The sequence below is a fragment of the Urocitellus parryii genome, chromosome 8 (genome assembly GCF_045843805.1).
Source record: "Urocitellus parryii isolate mUroPar1 chromosome 8, mUroPar1.hap1, whole genome shotgun sequence".
Lineage (NCBI taxonomy): Eukaryota > Metazoa > Chordata > Mammalia > Rodentia > Sciuridae > Urocitellus > Urocitellus parryii.
Genome location: NC_135538.1, coordinates 116,631,379 through 116,652,143, shown reverse-complemented (window position 1 = coordinate 116,652,143; position 20,765 = coordinate 116,631,379). Strand labels below are relative to the sequence as shown.

Here is a 20,765-nt window from a genome sequence, read left to right as displayed (position 1 = left end):
TTTAGCGGTTGGCAGAGGAAGCAATTTTTCACATCTGTAAAGATAGAGCTGTGAATTGTCCACTCTGCTGTTTGTGTGTTGGTTTTGTTGTGCAGTACTAGAGACTGTACATAGGGCTCCTTCATTGGTAGGCAAGCTCTACCACTGAGCTATATCCTCATCCCTTTTTATTTTGACAGTGTCTCACTAAATTGCCCAGGCTGGCCTCAAACTTGCAATCTCCTGCCTCAGCTTTTCAAATATGCTCTTGTGCTCTTACGCCCAGCGCGATTGTGTTTTGCAGAGCCATGACTGGCTTTTCTCCCATTTCTTTCCTGGTCTGGAACATTCTCCACTCTGTAATACCCCCTCCGTGTCGTTCGCAACTGGAGGCTGTGCCCATAGCTACCACCCTTACCTTCTAAGTTTCCCCTTCTCGCAGGTCATCCCACCCCCAAGCAGGAACGCTCTGTGGGTAGGTGTGGAAAGGTGGGGATCTGAGGCTAGAGGCGTGGCCGGAGTGTGCTACCACAAACTGCTGGCTTTTTCCTCCCGCCCTTTTCCTTCTTCGTGTTCGAACGTCCCGGGCCCTGCCCGCCCGCTGCCCATTGGCTGGCTCTAGTGGGCGTCACCACCTTGGGTACTATATCTCTACGTCCTTGCACCGCCCTGAAACCGCGGGTTGGGCCGAGCATGCGAAGAGGGCGCACACACCCGCCTACTGCCTCGCGCCAACCGCGATGGGCCGCCGCCCCATAAAGGAGGGGCTCAGTCTTCCCAGGTGCCGTACGCGGGAGGAGCCACGCGTGCGCACGAGAGCAGCGGAGGGGGGGGAAACTTGCCACGGAGAGGGCGGGGCCAGGGCAAAGGCGGGAGGAGGGCGGGGCGCTAGGGAGGAGGGCGTGGCAGGGGCAATGGGAAGGGTGAATGGAGGGCGGGATTGTGAACTGGGGCTGGGGGCGGGACTTGGAATGACCATGGGGGTGGGGCAGTTAACGGATGTGGCATGGGGCGGGGGGCCAATCTGGAGGCAGGCGGCCGAGGAGGGGGATTCCCTCTTGCCCCAAGGGCGCGTCTCCCATTGGAGGAAGGGGCTGCGGGGATTCCCTCTCCCTCTGGATCCGGCTATCCGCGCCCCCCTCCGCGGAGGGGCAGCCTCTTGCTCGGCGCCCTCCAGGCCGGTTGGAGGTGAGGGAGGTGGGGTGAGGTGGTACCCGCCCCCCACTTCGGCTCCTCCTTCCCCCACCTCGTCCTCCCCTCCCATCACCCTCCCCCCCAGTCGGTCCGTCCCTCCCCTCTCTCCCCCCGCCGCCTCCTCCTGCCGCTGCCGCTGCTTTGGCTGCTGCGTCATACGCCCCAGAGCTGCCGGGACCAAGGGGCTGGGCCTGGGGACCCCCCGGCCTCCACCTGCACGCCCCCTGACGCCAGGACTTGCCCTCCCCGCGCGGGGGGCTAGCCCAGGTCTTCTGCGTCGGCCCCTGCCCAGCTCTCGGCGGCCCCAGCTGTCACTGGTAAGAAGGCGGCATGAGGCGCCAGTGGGGGGGCAGGGAACCGGGGGTCGGCGCGCAGGGCGCGGGCGGGAGAGCCCCGCCACCCTGGCCTCGGGTCCGGGCTGGGCCGACTCAAGTCCCTTCTTGGACTTGCGGTCGTGGGGAGTAGAGACCGGGACTGGGACACGCCCCCCTCCCGGGGCACTCAGGGAAGTTATCTAACCCAGGGGCGGGGAGCCCCGAATTTGAGGGTGACCTGACATAACCTGGCACAAGGATGATTGTTCTGAATGAGACATGCAGGCCTAGGGGGAAAGTGGTGTTTCTACTCTGAAAAGCGTCTCTGAGCAACCGAGTAGCCCAATTATCATACCTCTAAACAGCTGGGGAAGGTGAAACTGAGTGGTAACCTCTGGTTCTGCAGCCGTCATTTCTCCTAGGAGCTCAAGGCTAGGAGCTAAATATCCCAGGAGAGCTCTGGAGGCTGGGAAACTAGAGAACTGGGTTGGGGGGTTGGGGTTAGGAAGAGGAGAGCCAGCCACTAGAGTTGGAAGAGCTAGTGAGTGGTGCCCAGTGGTGTCCTATTCAAGTATGTGAGGGATCCGGTGACTGGCTTGAAGATGCTTGCTTGGTCCGTGGTAGGAGAAAAAGGCAAGGAAAATGGGGAAGCTTTCTCAGCATTTATAACCTTTTTTCCATCTCTTGTTTCGGTTTAGGTCACCCCAGGATGCAATGGCGCAGCCCCCCCGGCTGAGCCGCTCTGGTGCCCCCTCTCTCTGGGACCCAGCTTCCCCTGCTCCCACCTCAGGCCCCAGGCCTCGACTTTGGGAGGGTCAAGATGTGCTGGCTAGATGGACTGATGGGCTGCTATACTTGGGCACTATCAAGAAGGTAAGACCTTTAATCTCTGACCTCTCACCTTTTCTCTATTCCCTTTATGTGTTTCCTATTTCATCTTTTGTGCTCACCCATTCCAGGTGGACAGTGCTCGAGAGGTGTGTCTGGTCCAGTTTGAGGATGATTCCCAGTTTCTGGTTCTTTGGAAAGACATTAGCCCTGGTGAGACCCTAAAGACCTGCATCCAATGGAAAACAGAAACTTGGCTTGGTGGGCACAACAGGACTTGAGGGCTGGCCTCCTGACATTATGTTCCCTCACAGCTGCTCTCCCTGGGGAGGAACTCCTCTGTTGTGTCTGCCGCTCTGAGACTGTGGTCCCTGGGAACCGGCTGGTCAGCTGTGAGAAGTGTCGCCACGGTGAGAGGACAGACCACCTGAATGGTCTAATTTGCCCTGCACCTTCTAGATTGCCACCAGCCCTTTCCTCTAGCACTGGTGCTTATGTCCCCTGTCCTGGTTTAAGTTCCCAGGCCACCACTCTGGCCAGTCTCAACCCTGTAACCTCATCCCCTTCCAGCACTGGGAGAGGTAGCTAGAGAGAGGATGCTATGAAGTTCTATAGGCAGAGGGTAGCTCACATCCTTTTTTTTAGTCATATGACTTTGGGCAAGACCCCAAACATCTAGGAGCATTAGTTGACTCATTTATAAAATCAGAATAATATACCCACCCCAGATTATTCTGTCTCCGTATCAACCACACACAGGCATTTAATATAATAACAACAATAAACGTTGTCGTTTTTCAGCTTATCACCAGGACTGCCACATTCCCAGGGCCCCAGCCCCTGGAGAAGGAGAGGGCGCTTCCTGGGTCTGCCGCCAGTGTGTCTTTGCAATTGCCACCAAGGTAATGGCATCTCTTTGTTGCCCCTTACTGTGGGAGCTTCCCACCTACAGCCTCTCCTAAGCCATTCATCTCCTACCCTTCTGAGGCCTCCTACCTGTTCTTTCTCTACAGCGGGGGGGTGCACTGAAGAAGGGTCCCTATGCCCGGGCCATGCTGGGTATGAAGCTGTCTCTGCCATATGGACTAAAGGGGCTGGACTGGGACGCTGGACATCTGAGCAACCGACAGCAAAGCTACTGTTACTGTGGTGGCCCTGGGGAGTGAGTAATGAGGGGTGACAAGTTATGGAATGATTGATATGGTTGGTAGATTGTGAGAAATGAAAGAACAGGGTGAAGGAAACACTGCAGGGGAGGGGAAGTAGGTGACAAGGAGAGTTTGGGGGCAGTTAAACAGGTACAGGAAGTATTTGGAGGCCACAGTTCTGTTCCCCAACAGGTGGAATCTGAAAATGCTGCAGTGCCGGAGCTGCCTACAGTGGTTCCATGAGGCCTGCACCCAGTGTCTGAGCAAACCCCTCCTCTATGGGGACAGGTGAGGCCAGCACAGACTCTCCAAGAGCCTAGGACCCCCTCTGGCTCTGCTCCACCCTGTTCCCCCACACCCTCTGCATTCCAGGCTTTTCTATTGCAACCTTTCCTCACCTGCTTACCTCTCTCTTGCCTGGGAGTTTTGCATTGTCTGTATGAAATTTACCCAAATAAGGTGTGTGTTCTCCCTTTTGCTGACATCCAGGTTCTATGAGTTTGAATGCTGTGTGTGCAGGGGGGGCCCTGAGAAGGTCCGGAGGCTACAGCTTCGCTGGTAAGCTGGACTGGGCATGTCCTCAGCATAACTCCTTCCTCAACACCCCCAGTTCTTCACCCTACATGCCCTCAACCACTTACCTCAGAACTCCCCTAACTTGTGTAATTATTTCATGGCCTTAACAACTGGATGTTTCTCTAGGGTGGATGTGGCCCATCTTGTTCTCTATCACCTCAGTGTTTGCTGTAAGAAGAAATACTTTGATTTTGACCGTGAGATCCTCCCTTTCACCTCTGAGAACTGGGACAGTCTGCTCCTGGGGGAGGTAGGAAATAGTGGAATTTGGGGGATTGGGGTGGGACAGAGAATAAAGAGAAAGGGGGAATCACTGCTCTCCTAACCTTTTTCTCTTCCCCCAGCTTTCAGATACCCCCAAAGGAGAACGTTCTTCCAAGCTTCTCTCTGCTCTTAACAGCCACAAGGACCGGTGAGTTGGAAGGAGCAGGGAGGCAAGAGGGAGGCCCAGAGAGATGAAGATCTGGATGTCTGGGAGGGGAAAGGCTGCAAGCACCTGGGGACCATCTCTGAAAGGGACTAAAGAATAGTATGGGGGAGTCTTGCAGCACAACTCATACCATTTCTCTCCTCGCCCAGTTTCATTTCAGGAAGGGAGATTAAGAAGAGGAAATGTTTGTTTGGTCTCCATGCTCGGACTCCTCCTCCTGTGGAGCCCCCTGCTGGAGATGGAGCCCCCACCAGGTCACTGGTCCAGGGAGGATGGGGGAAATTCTCAGGAATTAGTCTAGGGGGGTACATGTATAAAGTTGGGGAGGTCTTTGGGGTGTCCGGGAGGGGGCTGGGGGGATAAGGAGGCCTCTTACAGCTTCCCTTCAGGGCAGGGCCCTGGGGGAGGGGTCTCACGTCCCCTGGGGAAGCGCCGGAGGCCGGAGCCAGAGCCCCTGAGGAGGAGGCAGAAGGGAAAAGTGGAGGAGCTGGGGCCACCCTCAACAGTGCACAATCAGCCCGAGTCCCAGGAGCAGAGGGAGCGGGCTCGTCTGCAGAGGGCACTGCAGGTACAGGGGCATGGGGAACCCCATGGGTCAAAAGATGGGGTGTGGGAAGGAATCAAAGATTCTCTCTCAGTCCTCTGCCCCTTCTTGTAGGCCTCAGTGTCTCCACCACCCCCCAGCCCTAACCAGAGTTACCAGGGCAGCAGCGGCTACAACTTCCGGCCCACCGATGCCCGCTGCTTGCCCAGGTTAGTGCTCCTCTGCCCCCCAACCAGATATATGCTCCCAGTTCTTTACATCCTCCAGACTTGTCACTTAGAATTCTTTCCCTTCTCCCTTGGTTACTCACTACTTGTCCTAGTGAGATGTCTAGAACCAATGTCTGGTACCCAATATTATTCTGGGGATGGGGATATTCTGGGAGTAGTGTTTAAAGTCTATTTCCCTGGGGGGAGAAGATCTTGTTTCCTTGCTTCAGGTCTTGACTTTCTTCCTCTCCAACCCCAGCAGCCCCATCCGGATGTTCGCTTCCTTTCACCCTTCTGCCAGCACCGCAGGGACCTCTGGGGACAGTGAACCCCCAGACAGGTGAGATTCTATCCCTTATTACCAGCAATACCTCTTCCCCTCTGTGGTCACAGGTCTTTTATTCTCAAACCATTTCTTTGCTCCTCTGATCCACAAGTGGCCCCCATTTCTGGTGAGTCTTTGTCTACACCTGTCTCAACTTAGAATTACATTCTCTCCCTAGGTCACCCCTGGAACTTCATATTGGCTTCCCCACAGACATCCCTAAAAGTGCTCCCCACTCAATGACTGCCTCATCTTCCTCAGTCTCATCCCCCTCCCCAGGTCTTCCTAGACGCTCAGCACCCCCTTCTCCCCTGTGCCGTAGTTTGTCTCCTGGGACTGGGGGAGGAGTCCGAGGTGGGGTTGGCTACCTGTCTCGAGGGGACCCTGTCCGGGTCCTTGCTCGGAGAGTACGGCCTGATGGCTCTGTGCAGTACCTGGTTGAGTGGGGAGGGGGGGGCATCTTCTGAACAGACTGCCTCTGCCCATCTCCCCATTCACACACACGGCACTTTCGTACCCTGACCTCTGACCTCACCTACAGCTGGGATGTACCTGGAGAGATAGGGGGTAGTTCTCCCTATTGGCCAGGCTGGAATCCAGGAGATGGGTGGGGAAGAGGCTCTCTCTTCTCTACCCCCTTCAAGATTCCTGACCCCTCATCCTCTTCCCATTTCCTTTGATGTTATTTTGTTACAGCTTTTTAAATATTTTTTAAAATTATTTAACCCCTGGGTGCAGAGACTGAAGAGGGAGGGATAAGGGATTCCGGACTCTGTATGATTGAAATAAAGAGAAATAAACAAACCTAGTGGTTATGTCTGAAACATGGACAGAATACAGAGACCTACACTTCTGACCTTCCCTAACCAAATGTGCATATGTGACAAGAAATTAAGGCAAAAGGCAATAAGAACCAGACAGGATTTATTAGGGGCCCAGTCGTCATCATCACGTGGAAGTCAAGAGTTTTTTTTTTTTTTTAATTAAAGAATCATGGCAGACCCCAATGATACAAATGTATGAATTGCCAAGATCATTGTAATGTCATGTGTAGATAATTAAAAAAAAAAAAAAAAAGAATCATGGCAGGAACAGGGCTCATCATGGTTGGACTGTGCTGGAGTCAGAAACTGACTCTGTGACCTGGCGTACCCAGTGAAGGTAGGGGGAGTTCCCCTGTTCCACAGGCAAGGCAATCACCTCAGCCACTTCATAAGGATGCACAGAACTGCAAAAATAATAGGGAAGGAGGAAGATTACTCAAATATTTACCCTAAGAAGCCCACCCCTCAGACAACTGCAGACTGCTCAGCAATTCCCAATCCACAATACCACATCCTCTCCCCTATCTAAAAGTTCTTACCGAACAAAATCTGTCAAGGCTGGGACCAAGGAACTTTGGGTTTTAATCATCTAAGGGGTAAAGTAAAACACTGTTGAATCAAGACATCAGAGGTCAAGGGAACTGGAGCAATTTGGGGTGGGGGATGTTTCTCACCATCAGCACTTCACTGTCTTCTTCCATCTCTCCCTTCCACTCATAGCTGAAGAAGTCAGAGAAAGGGAGAGAAAGTCTTGGGAATTAAAAACTTTCCCCTAGGAAAAGGCTCCCTGTCAGCCTCTAAAGTTAGATTAACCTTCCAATTCTTATGACTCACATGGATGTAATCTGAGGGATGAGGTTGACGCAGGCTGCTAGGCGCTTCTCCACCAAAGCTCTGAAGGTGAAGAGAAAGCCCCATTCAGAGTGCCCCGGGAAAAGGACTTTTGTTCTGGCAGCCCAGAGATGGCTTCCAAAGATGGAGAGCAGGAAGAACCACCCTTCTCCGCCCCCAATTCTCCCTTCATGACAATACTTTCTAGCCCTACATCAAGGTCCCCACCTGGCAATTTCCTTGGCGACCTTTTCGTTGGGGCAAGTGACAAAGGCTGCAGAAACCGATCCTGGAACATAGCTAGAGCCAGATGCCGTAGTGGGCTGGGACGGGGGGCTTCCAGAGGCCATGGTCAGCAGTGCTCGGGGTAGCAACAGAAGGCGGGAGGCCACAGGCAGCAACGCAGGCATCCAAAGACAAGACAGGAACAGAGCGGCCTGAGAACAGGGGGCGAATTCGGTCTCTTCCCCACAAATACCCCCGGAAATGGCACCCCAGAATGCTTTGGCTGGGACAGAGCCTCAGGCTGTGCCCTTCTTATTCTGCACACTGAAGGAAAATGTCCCTGAAAATTAAGCCCAAGACTCAGTTTTCACTCACACCTCAGCGGGCCAACCCCTGGGATTTGGGGTGCGGGGGTGGTCTAAACTTCGAAGACCGGAAGGGGGGAGGCGGGGCCAGGCACTCACCCCTCCGCCGAGTAGAGCTGCGGACGCTGGACCGCCCCGCATGCAGCCTATACTGGTAAAGGAGGATTGATATCAAAGGCCACACATTACACGGAGAAAGGACCCCAAACCCAAGAAGAGGGGCCTCTTCTTACCTGGGTGGCAGCCACGTGATAAGAAAACAGCGCACCCCACGTGACAGTAGAAGCTGGAGGGCCGGGAGTCTCCAGAATCAGCCAATCCTGGCCCTCACGTGGCGCGGATTGCCCCGCCTCCTGATTAGGGAGGAGCGAAGGGGATTTGGCCAATGGACAGCTGGATCCGCAGAAGTGCGCGTAAATGGCACGCCCGTTTCCGTGAAACCCAAACCCGCCAGTGGCTGGCGGAGGAGAGCCTCTGCGGCGTTCCACTGTCACGTGACGGGGCGGGTCCGCTCCAGCGGTCCTACCTCCCGGAATGATGCGAAGATGCCAATCGCGAGCCAGTCCCACAGGCCACGTGATGAGAAAGCTAGAACTAGGGGGGTCGGAGACCCCGCAGACTCTATGCGTCAGGCGGTGAAGTCCTTGTACCCCAGAATGTGCCTAGTAACAGCCCCAGCACTATTTCAGAGGCCTTAAGGAGTGGGAGGGTCTGAGAAGACTGAACCTCAGGGGTGAAGAGAGCGCCCCCTGTTCAATTAGGATTGAGCTGTGCCTGGGTTGAGGAATGAACAACTATGATCTGAGGAGATGCCAGCTGTCCCTGGGTAGGGGGCAGTGATTAGGCAGGCGAAGGCATGGCATGACAGTGGCTAGGTGAGGAGAAATGCATTTTAATCGGACAGGAGTGAGACCCTGTCAGTGGGATACAGGATGATGGGAAGAGCTTAAGGGCACTCTTAACTGAAAACCCAAAGCTTGAGGTAGACTGGTGATTCAGAGTTGAGGGTTGCAGGTTAGGGAGAGTAGCCATGGTCCTTCTGTCCCCTCTCCTCTGCAGGATTGGTCCACCTCTGAGCCTTGGGTCTCCTTTCCTTAACCCATCCCCCAAGGAGCCAGGACCTGCCCTACATAACCTCCCTGGGGCCCAAGCACATTCAGTGACCCAAAAATAGAGGGGCCAATAAGAGGCCAGAGAAGTGGGAGGAGACAACAGACAAAAAGATTCTGCTACCCAATAGTCCCCATCCCTTGAAGATCTGGGGTCACTGATATGGTGGGCGTGACTGTGACTGGGAGTTTCCCAAGCTGAGGTCAGAGTTCTCTCATATTTACCTCCCTGGAGTTGGGGGTCTCCTGTGATCTCTGGATTTGGGGCTTATCTCAGATCTCTGAGGGGTTTTCCAATATTTGTGTTGGAATATTTCTCAGGACTGAGTTTCTTTTATGTTCTTTAGGGAGCTTCTGTGTTTCAGGATCCAGTGGTCACTCTCCCTGAGGTTTTTCAAATTATTGTGAGTTTTCAGTCTCTAAATTCGGGGTCTGGGCTAGCTAAGTGTCTCTTTCTCTGTCTCCCACTAAAACTGGAATTTCTCTCAGAGTTCACCAGTCTCTGAGTCTGGTCCCCCCCCCCCCTTGGGATCTGAGTTTGGGGTCTCAGATCTCTCCCTGGGCCTGAGTTCTGAGACCTAATTCTAGGTCTGGGTCTTTCTAATCTGGGTTTCATCTTTTTTTTGGGTCTAGGTCTCAGGTTTTAGTCTCTAAAATCTAAGATTTCTGTGGCTGTGAAGAACCTTTTGAGAGTGGATCCTTAAGATCTTGATCTTTGACTCCCCTCTGATGGGTCTGGGGTCTTTTTTTTTCCCCTCCTATATCAGGGATCTCCTTCCCTTTAGATTTGGGGTCTGTGTCTCAAATTAACCTGCCTGGGGTTGGGAATGAATTTTCTCTCTCTGAGTCTGGGGTCTGTCAATCTCAGGGTCTGGGGTCTTCATCTTCATGACTGTTTGCTCTCATGTGTGTTTGAGGCAGGGGTCTTTTTCACTCTCTTTAGCTCCCTGGGTCTCCCTGGGTAGGGATGGGGGCTGCAGTCTCTCCCTCCTCCTCCTCCTCCTCCTCCTGCTCTCTTCTCTCGCTCGCTTCCCCCGCCCCCCTCTCTCTCTCTCTCCCTCTCTCTCTCTCTGCTGCCGCTGCTGCCGTTGGCTCTTATTCTCCTCCTCCTCCTCCTCTCTCCTCCTCTCTGCTCCTCTCTGCTCCTCTCTCCTCCTCTCTCCTCCTCCTCCTCCTCCACCTCCTCCTCCTTCTCCCCCTCTCTCTCCCCCTCTTTCTCTCTTCTCTTTCTCCCCCGTCCCCCCGCCCCCTCCCCCCAGGCCTGATGAGCAGGTCTCGCGCCTCCATCCATCGGGGGAGCATCCCCGCGATGTCCTATGCCCCCTTCAGAGGTACGGTGGTGGGGGAGGGGGAGGGCCAGATGGGGGGGCAAGAGGGGGAGGGGCAGGGGGCGGGGGAGAGCCGGGGCCAGGGAAGGGAGGGAGCGGCTGAAATGGAGGGAGAGGAGGACCGGGAAGGCTGGGGTGGGAGCCATGGGGAAGGAGAGACTGGAAGCTAGAGGGATAGGGGTAGGTAAGGAACGGAGGGGCTAGGAAACAGGCCTTGCAGGGTGCTTAGAGAAAAACGAAGGGGAAAGAGAGCGCCAGAAAGGGGTGGAAAGGTAGGAGGATAGGGTTGGGGGAAGAGCTACAGAAATAATTTGGCGGTGGGAGCTGAGGGATGGGGAAAACATCAAGGAAATAGAGGCACAGAGTCTTAGGAGAGAAGATGAGAAGGAGAAATGAAAACATAAGGGTGAAAAGAGAAGCCAAGATTATGAGGGGAGAATACCGTGGGGGGCTTAGAATGGTAGGGGTTATAAAATGAAGAGGATGAAAGGAAAGAAGAGGCCAGATGGAGAGAGAGGGAGGCAGTGGGGGGGGATGGAGGGTCCAGATGGAGGGAAGAGAGGAGAGAGGGAAAGGATTGGGGGAGGGGAGGCCAGGGTACGGGGAGGGCCAAATTATGTGTATATTTTTGGGGGGCAGATACAAGGAAGATTGAGTGATGCAAGTTAGGGACTAGGTTAGGATCCTGCTCCCACTTTGACCCTCATTAAGTTCCTTAACAAGTAAAATGCAACCCTAGGGGTCTTATCTGTGCTCTTCATCTCACCACTTTTACCCCCCTCCCCCACCCCATATCCTTATTTCCATTCCTCCTCCCTTCTTATGCTGTCCATCACTTATATCTTTCCCCCCCTATGATGTCCGTTCCTTATATGAGTCCCCTTTCTGTCCTTCCCCCATATCAGTTCCCACTCTGATGTCCATTCTCTCTTGCATTTGTATCTGGTAGCCGCCTTATATCTATACCATGTCTCTTGAACTCCTTCTTGACCTCCATGTCTTAATCTCCCTATTAGGTCTTCCTTGTTTCTTCTGCCCCATGTGTGTTTGAGCCTTTTTGGTGTATTCCCCTGTCCCTAGGCATTTATCATCATCTTTTCCTCCTTATCTTTTAGATACTTCCTGTTATTTGTCCCTGGCCCATCTTCTTATTTCCAATCCCACTCCCCATCTTGTCACCACAGTCTGTGCCTACTGACTTTCCCTTTGTACCCCAAGTTTTTATCAGCATTCCTCTTTTCTTGTCTTCTCTACTTTCTTGGGTATTGGATATTTGAGGTGCAAAGATAGAGGGTTTTGATGCTTATAACAGGGACTGTAAAGGATCCTTATCTGAATTCTTACAGGATTTCTCATTCTGGTAAAATTTCCCTCTTTCTCAGCCATGTTCCTTTGCCTCCCAGATCATTTTCATTCTTGCTTAAGTTCCAGAGTCTGTATGCATGTTTGTCTGTTTCCAGAGTTGCGTCTAAGATAAATTCCCTTTGTTTTTCCCTGCTTCCAGGACAAAGATACCCCCTGAAGTCAAACTTGCTTTCCTAAACTGCAGCTCAAACCACCCCTTCCCATTAGTTACATGTATCAACAGATTTTTCCTCTGGGTGAACCAAGTGCCTGAGTGCAGTGGGCATGTTACCTGCAATGTTTGTGGTCTCAGATTGGGTATCAGTGATCATTGTATCTAGAGACTGTTGAGTCTCTGAGATGGCCTTGAGACAGTAAAAGTTTCAGAGCATTGCGGTTTATAGACATTTATGTTCTGGGGGGTTCATCTGATCTGCAGGTTGAGTAAATTTGACTGGTATATTTGTGGACAGACAGGGGCTGGACTTTTTCAAAACTCCTACTCAGGGCATTCTGTTGGAATGAAACTAAAAGATCAGTTCTGCTGCAATATGCCCATGTTAATTATCCCATAAATGGGACAGAATTTTATTTTTTCTGCTTCTAAACCCTTTCTTACTCTTGATACCTTAAGCCTAATTTCTGTTACTTTGCTGACACCAATTTGACTTCTTATGTTCCCATAGGTCCTGTTCCCTTGTCCCCCTGTGATGGTGTGTGACAATGGAATTTGAAGAAGAGGAATTTTGAAGGGGGGGGGGCATGGCAAGGATAGCAAAAATGGGGAAGAGAGACCCTGGGGCATGTCTGAGCATGGGCCACCCCTGATTTGCTGTTACTCTCTTCTGGTAGGTTTGTTCTCATCTCCAGCTCTTAACTTGGAGATTTCCATCCCCCCCCCCCATATACTCTTTTTGTTCTTTAAACTCCTCATTATGCCTCAGGAAGGCTCCTAACTTGTGGAGTTGGCTTTCATTTCATCCATGGGCAGTAGATGGGGAGGAGGAGATTGGTATTGAATCTTTAATGCCTGGACATGGACTGGGGAAAGACATCAATTTGGTCTATTCATTCAAAGGACATATTTCCCACCTTCTCCCACCCTGGCTCTTCCATAGCCAGATGATGACAAAAGCCATGTTCTCTCTTCCACCAGAAGAACCAGAACCTTCCCAAAGGATGAATAGGGTAGGACTAGGCGAAGGGGAAGGAAGAAGTGATGGGGGAGGAGGTCTTCTCGGGTCTCTCCATCAATAGGAAAGCCCTCCACTTCCTCTTTTCCAAATGTTTAGCTCTCAAAAGCTCATGACCCAAATGTTCTTATGCACATACCCTATCCTTCTTCCCCACAGCTGTGTAGTTTTCTCCTTACTCTCTTACATACAAGTGCTTCTGTTCCCAGAGTTGCTCCTAAATTCCCTATGTTCTTCCCTGCTTCCAGGAGAAAGATACCCCCTGAAGTCAAACTTACTTCCCAATACATTCATTCCACCTTCTAAGTCCATCTGATGAGTGCCCTCCCTTTTCTCAGACTCCTGTCACCAACCTGTTTTTCTTCTACCAGTTGCACTGCACCTCCACCTTTATATTTTTCCCAAGTGGATGAATAGTTCCTTTACCTTTCCCTGCCCACAATTGTGTTCCTCTGTGTCATAATATATTCCCCTCCCTGAAATCTTTCTGCAAGTCTTCATAGCCTCCTGTGATGTGATTCCTCTTTTTTTCCTCTAGATGTAAAAGCTTATTTTTTGTTCCTTTAAAGTTGCTAAATACTACCCTCAACTATGATCTCCTCAAGGCGGGTGGGGTTCCTTTCTTCCACTTTGTGGAATTGCTTCTTGCCATTTAGGCCTGTGCTCCCAAATGCATAGAACATCCCTTACTGTTTCTGTGTGTCTCCATCCCCCAGATGTACGGGGACCCCCTATGCACCGAACCCAATACGTTCATTCCCCGTATGATCGTCCTGGTTGGAACCCTCGGTTCTGCATCATCTCGGGGAACCAGCTGCTCATGCTGGATGAGGACGAGGTGAGCAGGGTGAGGAGGTTGGGAAGAGACCACACTGGGTAACTTGGGAGAATGTGGACAGAACAATGGGAAGAGTCCTTTTAGTGAAGGGTAGACAAAAAGAAGGTAATGAGAAACATTTGCAGGCAGTAGCAAGAGGGTAGCATTGAGATTTGGGTTGGGGTATGATAAAAAGGACATTCTCTCTTCTTGGCCTGGGGGTCTTTTGAAAGTCATAGGCAGTTTTGGAGAGGAAATATAGCTCTAAATATATGGGGATGCCTTCTGTTTTTATCCTGTCCATATTGTGGGATAGGTTTGAATAGGGAGGAAAAACTGAAGGGCTTGGAGAAGGGGTGAAGAAATGGGAAGTCTCCCCTTCAAAGTAATCCCGAGGACCCCTTTCCTCTTCTCCAATGATCAAGACTCATCACTCACCAGTCCTTTCTCCTGAGCATAGTGTAGGAAGGGGAAATGAGGGATTCAGAAAAAAGGCAGAGGACAGTGGAAGGAACAGGAGGGTACTGGGAAAGATACAGATGTTACTAGTTCTTGGCTTGAATGGGGTGAGGACTGCAGGTGCCTGAGATTAGAGTTTAGAGAAATACTGAGGTTTGTTGGGACTGATTGAATATCAAGAAGGAATATAGTGGAGGAGATGTCTGTGGAGGAGGGGAACTGAGAGCATAGGAGTTGCCTAAAGGTGTAGAGGCAAGGACTGGCCAGAGTGAAGGAGATGAAATGGACAGATGTATCTTATGGGAGGTGGTGGCCATGTAAGATTTGAGAGCCAGGGTCATGTGGATTCCGATTTGGGAGAAGCAGCATTAGCAGCAGAGGGTCCCTCAGAGGAAGCAGGATACAAATATGAAGGGTGGATGCCCCATAGGTGTGATTTCAGCAGTTGAGGGTGTTTGGGGGACAAGCTTTAGAGTGATAGGGTAGGTAGCCTGGAAGGCTAAGAAGTGGTGAGAGATGTACCTGAAAGCTACTGGGGATGGTGTTGTGAGGCAAGGCTAGAATTGCAGTTAGTGCTAATCAGGGTGTGAAGGGTCCTGGGAGGCAGATGAGTGTGTGGAGATAGCTGTGTAGAGATTTTCCAGACCACAGAGTAAAGAATAGGTGTCTAGGAGAGGACATGGTGACTCTCTGGAGGAGTCTTAGGTTTTAGACATTGCAAGGCATTTGAGTGATTCACTAGTGGTCATCAGCCTTGACCAGGGATTTGGAGACTTTAGGAAAACTAGAACCAATAGGAATAGGGACTGGTGAAAGGATGAAGAGGGAGGACAGTGGGTGGAGCAATGAGGGAAGGACAGAAATGGGGACTGACTGAGAGGACCAGTGACCAGGCAGCTGAGGGGCAACAGGAATGGCTAGAGTTTGGGGTAGGAAGGTGATGGGAGGAGAAGCTGGGAAGAAGTAGATAGAACTAGGATAATGAACAGTTCGACTTGGAACTGGATGGGTTGTGGGATTGACGCTGGGGTTGGTGGGGGTGGGCTCTGGATCTTGTGAGTCCTGGTAGGACTGGAGGGTTGGACATATTTGCCCAGGGGATCTGGAGGTGAGGCTTAGGGAAAGGTAATGACTAAGGGAACAAGAGAACTAAGAGATGGGGGGGGGGGTTGGAGGTGGAAGTAGATGAAAGGTGGGGGGAGGTGACCAGGCCCTCTGGGGGGAGGGGAGGTTGGGTCCCAGTCTGGCCGCAAGCCTGGCCGTGGGAGGGAGACAAGCTGTGGATCCTGATTATAAATGCAGCTTCTGCTACCCCCGTGACAGGCTCGGAGGGAGAGAAGGGGTAAGGGAGGTGGGAGGTTGGGAAAAAAGGAGGGAGAATGGACGAACTGAAGGTCAAGGGGAAACTGGGTTCAGGAGGTAGCTAACTCCTGAGGAGTTGAAGGAAGATCTGAGAAGGGCTTGGGAGAATTCTCTGAGGGGTGCTGCGAGATAAATGCAGGGAGCAAAGAAAAGGGTGAAAACGGGAAGATATAAGAGGGAGAGAAAGGGACCGGGGAGATGGGAAAGAAATCCCCTCACCCCAAGCCACCTGGCGAGAGTGGGCAGGGGCAGGGGCGGAAGGTGGCAGGCGGAATGGAAAGGGGCCCAGCCTTCCGTGGAGGAGGCGGGAGAGGAGGAACGGCGCGGGCCAGTGAGGTCTGACACACCCCCGCATCCCCTAGATACACCCCCTCCTGATCCGGGACCGGAGGAGCGAGTCCAGCCGCAACAAACTGCTGAGACGCACAGTCTCCGTGCCGGTGGAGGGGCGGCCCCACGGCGAGCATGGTACGGCGGCCGAGCAGGCTCGCGTGCCCCGGACAGTCGCGGGGACAGGGCTGGAGGTGGTCGGGCTGGCGGCGCGGGGGCGTCGGGCACAGGGGGCGCTGGCAAGGGGCGGGAGGAGGCGGAGACCGAGTCTCGCAACTCTAGAGGAGACGGCGCCCTCGTCTGGGCTGTGGAGCGGGACAGAGGCTGTGGGTGAGAAACCCCAGCGCGTCCTTGCTCTGCTTCGCTCCCTTTTTCCTCTCCAGCAGCGAAGTTTGACTATTTTCCCGGTGCTTTTAAAAATAGTCTCTTTAGATCTTTAGCTTCCTGTCCGAGTGTTCCTGTCCCTGCCCCTCCCAGCCCTTGGTCTGGGATCTTGGAGAGATTGACCTAGTTCCCGCCCTCCCCCCAGACCTCTGTCCCACCCCCTGCTCCGGATTCTTCTTCTAGATCTGCAGGTCTGTGGCCCATTCCCTCTTTCTTGCCCCCTTTTTTCTCTTTTCATCAACTGCTCTATTTTCTGCAACTGTATCGCCCCCTTTTTCCTCCCCATTTCTCTTTATTTTCTGTACCCCTCTTGACTCCCCAGTCTCTCCCCTCTGCTCCCAGTGGAAATCCATTAGACCCTCCTTTCTCATCTCTTTCTGTCTGTAGAGATATCTGCTCAGTCTGTCTCTCCAATTCTCTCCCTCTCTCCATCTGTCTCTTCCCCTCCCTCCCCCTTTCTGCCCCCCCACCCCCCCTTTAGTCATTTAAAAAAAGATTTTTGTCTTCCTGAGAAGTTCGCTTAAAAGGTTTCCATGGGAACAGTGAGGGGATATGAAGGCAGAGAACAGAGATCTGCAGCCAAGGTGCAGAGAGACGCCCTCAGTCCCCGGAAACCCCCTCGCCACTGCCCCCTTCCTCTGTATTTCCCTCCCAGGACTTGGGATCCAGATCCCCCATCCCTCCAACCTTCAGATCATCTATTTCTCCTACCAAATCCCCCACCCCTCAGACACCCAGGGTTTCAGTTTCTTCTTTAGAGAGCCAGTGGCCTTTCCACATCCTTTGGCTCCCTCCAGCCACCTTGTGATAGGTCCAGACCTCTCTACCCTTGGGGGCCTGTTCTGGGACCCTGAGTGGATGGTCAGGGACGTGTGTCATTGTTATGGAAACCTCCGACCAGGGGTCTGTGTAGGTAGCTCATCTCTGAGGCAAATCCAGGTGGTGGTTGTGAAATGTGTACAGAGAATATGTGTGATGTTTTTCATATCTGTGTCTATGTGTATGTAATGTCCATATCTGGTGCATGTGTTTCTCTGCATGTGTGTGTGTATACCTTTGTGCCCAGGCCAGAATGGTCACATGCTAACAGAGCATGTTTATCAAATGTCCTGTGGTTGGCTGCTCTGCCCACATATTCTCCATCTTTCTCCTTCCCCTGAGTCCTCAGAATCTGGGGGTCTCTGGCATGGGTCTTGGGTGGAGGCAACATGTGTGTTTGAAGTTGGGGTAGTATGTGGAGGTTGCTGTATGGGACTGGGAGGGGCTCCAGGGCTATAAATATATTTGGGGAAAGGGTTTAGTCAAAGTTTGATAGCTGGTGACTGGGGTCTTCAGAGGGACATGGAATGTGTAGAGAACATGGAGAATGTGTAGGAGACATCAGGGTCGTTGAAGTCTTGAGGGCTTAGATCTGCGAAGGTGTTTGCTGAGGCTGTGGACTCTTCAGCCCGAGAGAGGTCGCCGGACCTTTGAGGGGCATTGGAATCTAGGGCTCCTCCTCTGCTGGGTGGAGCCGCGAGCCCTCCTTTCCTCCGCGATTTTTTTTGGGGGAGGGGGTCCTGCTCAAGAGGGGATGGTAGAAGACCCGGTTGGTTTGGGGGGTCCCCTTACCCCCCTCCCCCGTCTCTCTCGCGCTGTCTCCGGGCGACGGGGCTCGTGACAGAGGCGGCCACGGCAGCAGCGGTCGCCTAGCAACGGCGGCGGGGCCCGGGCAACGGCGGCAGCGGCGGGAGCGGCGGCGGAGGGAGCCGTTCCCGCGGCCGTCACCGCGCGGCCGCCCGGGCCGTCCCGGGCCCCGCCGCCGCCCCCACCGCGCCGGGCGGCGCAAGCCGGGCCGCACCGCCCCCTCTCCCCCCTCCGCACCCCACCCCTCCCCCGCGCAGGGGCGGGGCCCTTCCCCCACCGGGGACACCCCCGAGCCCCCCCGGGGGGCGGTGCGAGGTAAGGGCGGGGCCGGGCGGACGAGGAACGCGCGTGGGGGGGCCGCGCGCGCGTGGGGCGGGGGCGCGCGTGTGCGTGGGCGCAGGGAGGGGGGTGGGGAAGCCGCGGCGGCGGCGGCGGCGGCAGCTGCTCCCTCCGCATGTTCTCGCTGCATCTTCCGAGTGGGGGGAGTTATGGTAACTGGAGGGGGGGTGCAGTGGAGGTCGGGTGGTCGGGACGGCCTCTTGGGGACAGGGTTACAAGCTCGCGGGGGCGGCTGGTCAGGGGGGTCTTGAAGCCCCTGCTAGAGGGGCAGCCTGTGGGTTTGCGTGTGTGTGTTCATGTCTTTGCTCATGTCCCCTGTGTGTCGGTGCCATGTGCACAAGGGGCCCAGTTCCTCGTGCACACATGTGCAGCCAGCCATGTGCAAAGCGTGTCCTGTCTTATGCTGCCTCTTCCTGCCTAGGGGTCTGTTGGGCCAGCCACTATCTTAGTGGGGCAATCCATGGCCATACTGATTCATGTCACCCCTGACCCTGAGCTTGCATGTCTGTGGTTGGGGCTCACTTCTCATCAGTCTCCTGTGTGTAGGAATGTGTGACTGGATGCATGAACAGAATTTTCTGTGTCCCTGGTGGCAAGTGTATGTCTTTGCATGTGTGTTCTAGCTTTGGCCTGAGTATCTGTGTCAATCCCAGCACTGGTGTCCAGGGCGTGTCTGGATGTGGGTGATGTGTGAGTGGTGAGGGGAGAAAGTGTGTGTGTGCTCCTTGGAATCCTACTGTGTATGAAACATCTTTGGACTAGGCAGGTGTGAGCCCCTGCCTGGTCCGGAGTGGGAATAGAAAGGCTCAAAAGGGAAGGAGTGAGATAAAGAGGAAAAGTGGGGAGAAAAAGGGAGAGGAGCAATGAGAAAGGTTTCTAGAGAGGGGAGAGTATGCCAGGGAGAAAAGAGAGCTGGAGAATGGGAACATGGAAGAGAACTCGCCAGACTTCAAAAAGGGAAGAGTGGTAGGCTTAAGATGGGGAACTGGATGGAGATGGTGGGAGAAGGGACCTCAGAGATGGGGAGCAGGGAGAGGAGAGAGGCCTTTTGATAAAGTAATCTGTGAAAGAAGGGAGGGGAGATTGGAGAGGGCACTGGATTCAGGCAGGCCCTGTAGGATCAGATTTGGTTGGATCAGGTGAGGCCACATAAGTATAGAGGGTGGCTCACAGAGAGGCCTGTCATGGCAGGGACTGTTTTTAGAGGTTCATGTTCCCAGTGCAGAGCACTGTCCTCTATTTCTCTGCTCTCTATCCAACGCTGTTCCTCATCCTTCTGTGGCAACGTTTCTGCCCAGGCTCCCCTTGAAAGCTGCCAGCTGAGTGTGGAGAAAAAGGCCAAAGGGAAAGTTAGGGTTTTGGGGGATTAGAGGGCAGGGACAAATTCTGTGGGTGGTGGCAAGATTAGAGACATTGGAGAAGCAGGAATCTAAGCCCTTGTTCTGTGTGTGTGCAATTGTGTGTATACAGGGTGTGTACATGTGTGGGTGTGTGCACAATGCCTGTGTTACGGGTCTGTGTAGGTGGCTGTGATGTGTGTGCATGCGTGTATACATCGTGCAGGGGATGGGACGTGGAGACCCAGCAACTCAGTGTATGCTTTTCAGGTTTGCTCTGTGAATGTGTAAGACTATGTTCTGTGTTCTCTGTACATGTTGCTGCATACAGCACTAATAACAGGATGTCCTGTGTTTCTGTCACTCTGCCTGCCTTTCCTCTGTGTTTCTCTTATTCTTTTCTTTGCAGTAATGAGAGTGTTTGTAAGCATGTGTCTATGTGGCCTTCATGCACCTGTGACTTAAGTGTGAGTTCATAGGTTTTAGCTCCTGGTGATATGTATAAGGTTATATTATCTCCAAGAATCAAGCAAACCAGGTACCAAATTCTTTTTTCTTCTGGTAGTGCTTTAGTTCCAAAGCAGAATTTTAGTGGATTCAAAGTTAGACTTTATGCCTTTATTAGAGGAGCTCGTATGTAAAAATAATGGCTGAGCTAGGTTCTCTGAAATGAAAATGGGGCAGCTCTACCTTGAAAAGCAGAGAAATGTGACTAGGAGGAAGATATTTGGCCCTGGGATGCACTGTGTAGTGTATAACAGAAAGATAATGCATTTGCTCCTTGGTAGCAATCATGGATGCCGGTGTTGAAGGCAGGGAAGAACTGGGGAAAGAGAAGGAGGTTGTCCTGAGACAGAGTGGATGTGATTGCGCTTTTCATGTGAATGAAGGATTTTGTCTTTTGGGAATATGGGGGAAACCTTTATGTGGTTGGGATCATAGTGTATGTATTGTACAGGGATGGAATATAGTGTATTCAAGTATGTGTCCCAGGGGTTAAACTGGTATTCTCCTATGTGGGGGACACGTGTATGTCTTCAGGTTACATGTCCATTTCTGTAATGTGCGCTTGCATGATTGCCCAGAAGACTCAGGCCACAAAACCCACATTAGTGGCTCACATGTGGGTGTTTTGGTTCAAGTATGTACACCACTGTTGCAGTGTTCACACATGTGTAAGCGTGTAGGGTGTGTGGGCCTCAAAGTCTGAGAATATGGACCTGTGCTCACAGCTGTCTGTATGTCTCATAAGCACATAGATTCTTATTTATTTTTGTATTGTGGTTCTGATATACACATACCCCCACAGCTCAGTGTATGTTTCTTGTGTTCTACACGTGTTCCT

General features: G+C 52.8%; 3 protein-coding genes across 9 annotated transcripts in view; 2 read left to right on the top strand and 1 right to left on the bottom strand.

The window, feature by feature from the left end:
- Window positions 1-1,264: 1,264 nt before the first annotated feature.
- Phf1 (PHD finger protein 1) lies at window positions 1,265-6,342 on the top strand. 2 transcript variants are annotated; one of them, XM_026383485.2, is made up of 15 exons: window positions 1,265-1,490; window positions 2,186-2,360; window positions 2,447-2,528; window positions 2,630-2,725; window positions 3,117-3,217; window positions 3,329-3,477; window positions 3,656-3,751; window positions 3,953-4,021; window positions 4,166-4,289; window positions 4,384-4,451; window positions 4,619-4,723; window positions 4,848-5,037; window positions 5,128-5,222; window positions 5,482-5,562; window positions 5,726-6,342. In XM_026383485.2, the coding sequence occupies exons 2-15, from the start codon at window positions 2,202-2,204 to the stop codon at window positions 6,012-6,014; spliced, it is 1,704 nt and encodes a 567-aa protein (XP_026239270.1). In that variant the 5' UTR covers window positions 1,265-1,490; window positions 2,186-2,201; the 3' UTR covers window positions 6,015-6,342. The 2 variants fall into 2 exon arrangements, with proteins under 2 accessions (XP_026239270.1, XP_077657910.1); XM_077801784.1 differs by lacking the exon at window positions 5,128-5,222 and having other exon boundaries at window positions 4,859-5,037; window positions 5,726-5,886.
- Window positions 6,343-6,451: 109 nt separating this feature from the next.
- On the bottom strand, window positions 6,452-8,094 carry Cuta (cutA divalent cation tolerance homolog). 3 transcript variants are annotated; one of them, XM_026383586.2, is made up of 7 exons: window positions 8,026-8,094; window positions 7,892-7,943; window positions 7,431-7,639; window positions 7,206-7,265; window positions 7,046-7,091; window positions 6,911-6,960; window positions 6,452-6,775 (listed from the first exon to the last, which is right to left on the bottom strand). In XM_026383586.2, exons 2-7 carry the CDS (start codon window positions 7,931-7,933, stop codon window positions 6,649-6,651), a joined length of 534 nt encoding a protein of 177 aa, XP_026239371.2. In that variant the 5' UTR covers window positions 7,934-7,943; window positions 8,026-8,094; the 3' UTR covers window positions 6,452-6,648. The 3 variants fall into 3 exon arrangements, with proteins under 3 accessions (XP_026239371.2, XP_026239372.2, XP_026239373.2); XM_026383587.2 differs by having other exon boundaries at window positions 7,892-7,938; window positions 8,026-8,083; XM_026383588.2 differs by lacking the exons at window positions 7,892-7,943; window positions 8,026-8,094 and adding an exon at window positions 7,805-7,887.
- A 2,071-nt stretch (window positions 8,095-10,165) lies between these two features.
- The window catches only part of Syngap1 (synaptic Ras GTPase activating protein 1), a 29,652-nt gene continuing 19,052 nt past the window's right edge, over window positions 10,166-20,765 (top strand). For 3 of the 4 annotated variants that reach the window (XM_077801848.1, XM_026383622.2, XM_026383625.1), the window contains exons 1-3: window positions 10,166-10,232; window positions 13,483-13,604; window positions 15,767-15,872. In XM_077801848.1, coding sequence (XP_077657974.1) covers window positions 10,166-10,232; window positions 13,483-13,604; window positions 15,767-15,872 — 295 coding nt within the window. Of the gene's footprint in view, window positions 10,233-13,482; window positions 13,605-15,766; window positions 15,873-18,198; window positions 18,236-20,765 lie in introns of those variants that run through there. The other variant, XM_077801849.1, reaches the window with a different exon arrangement.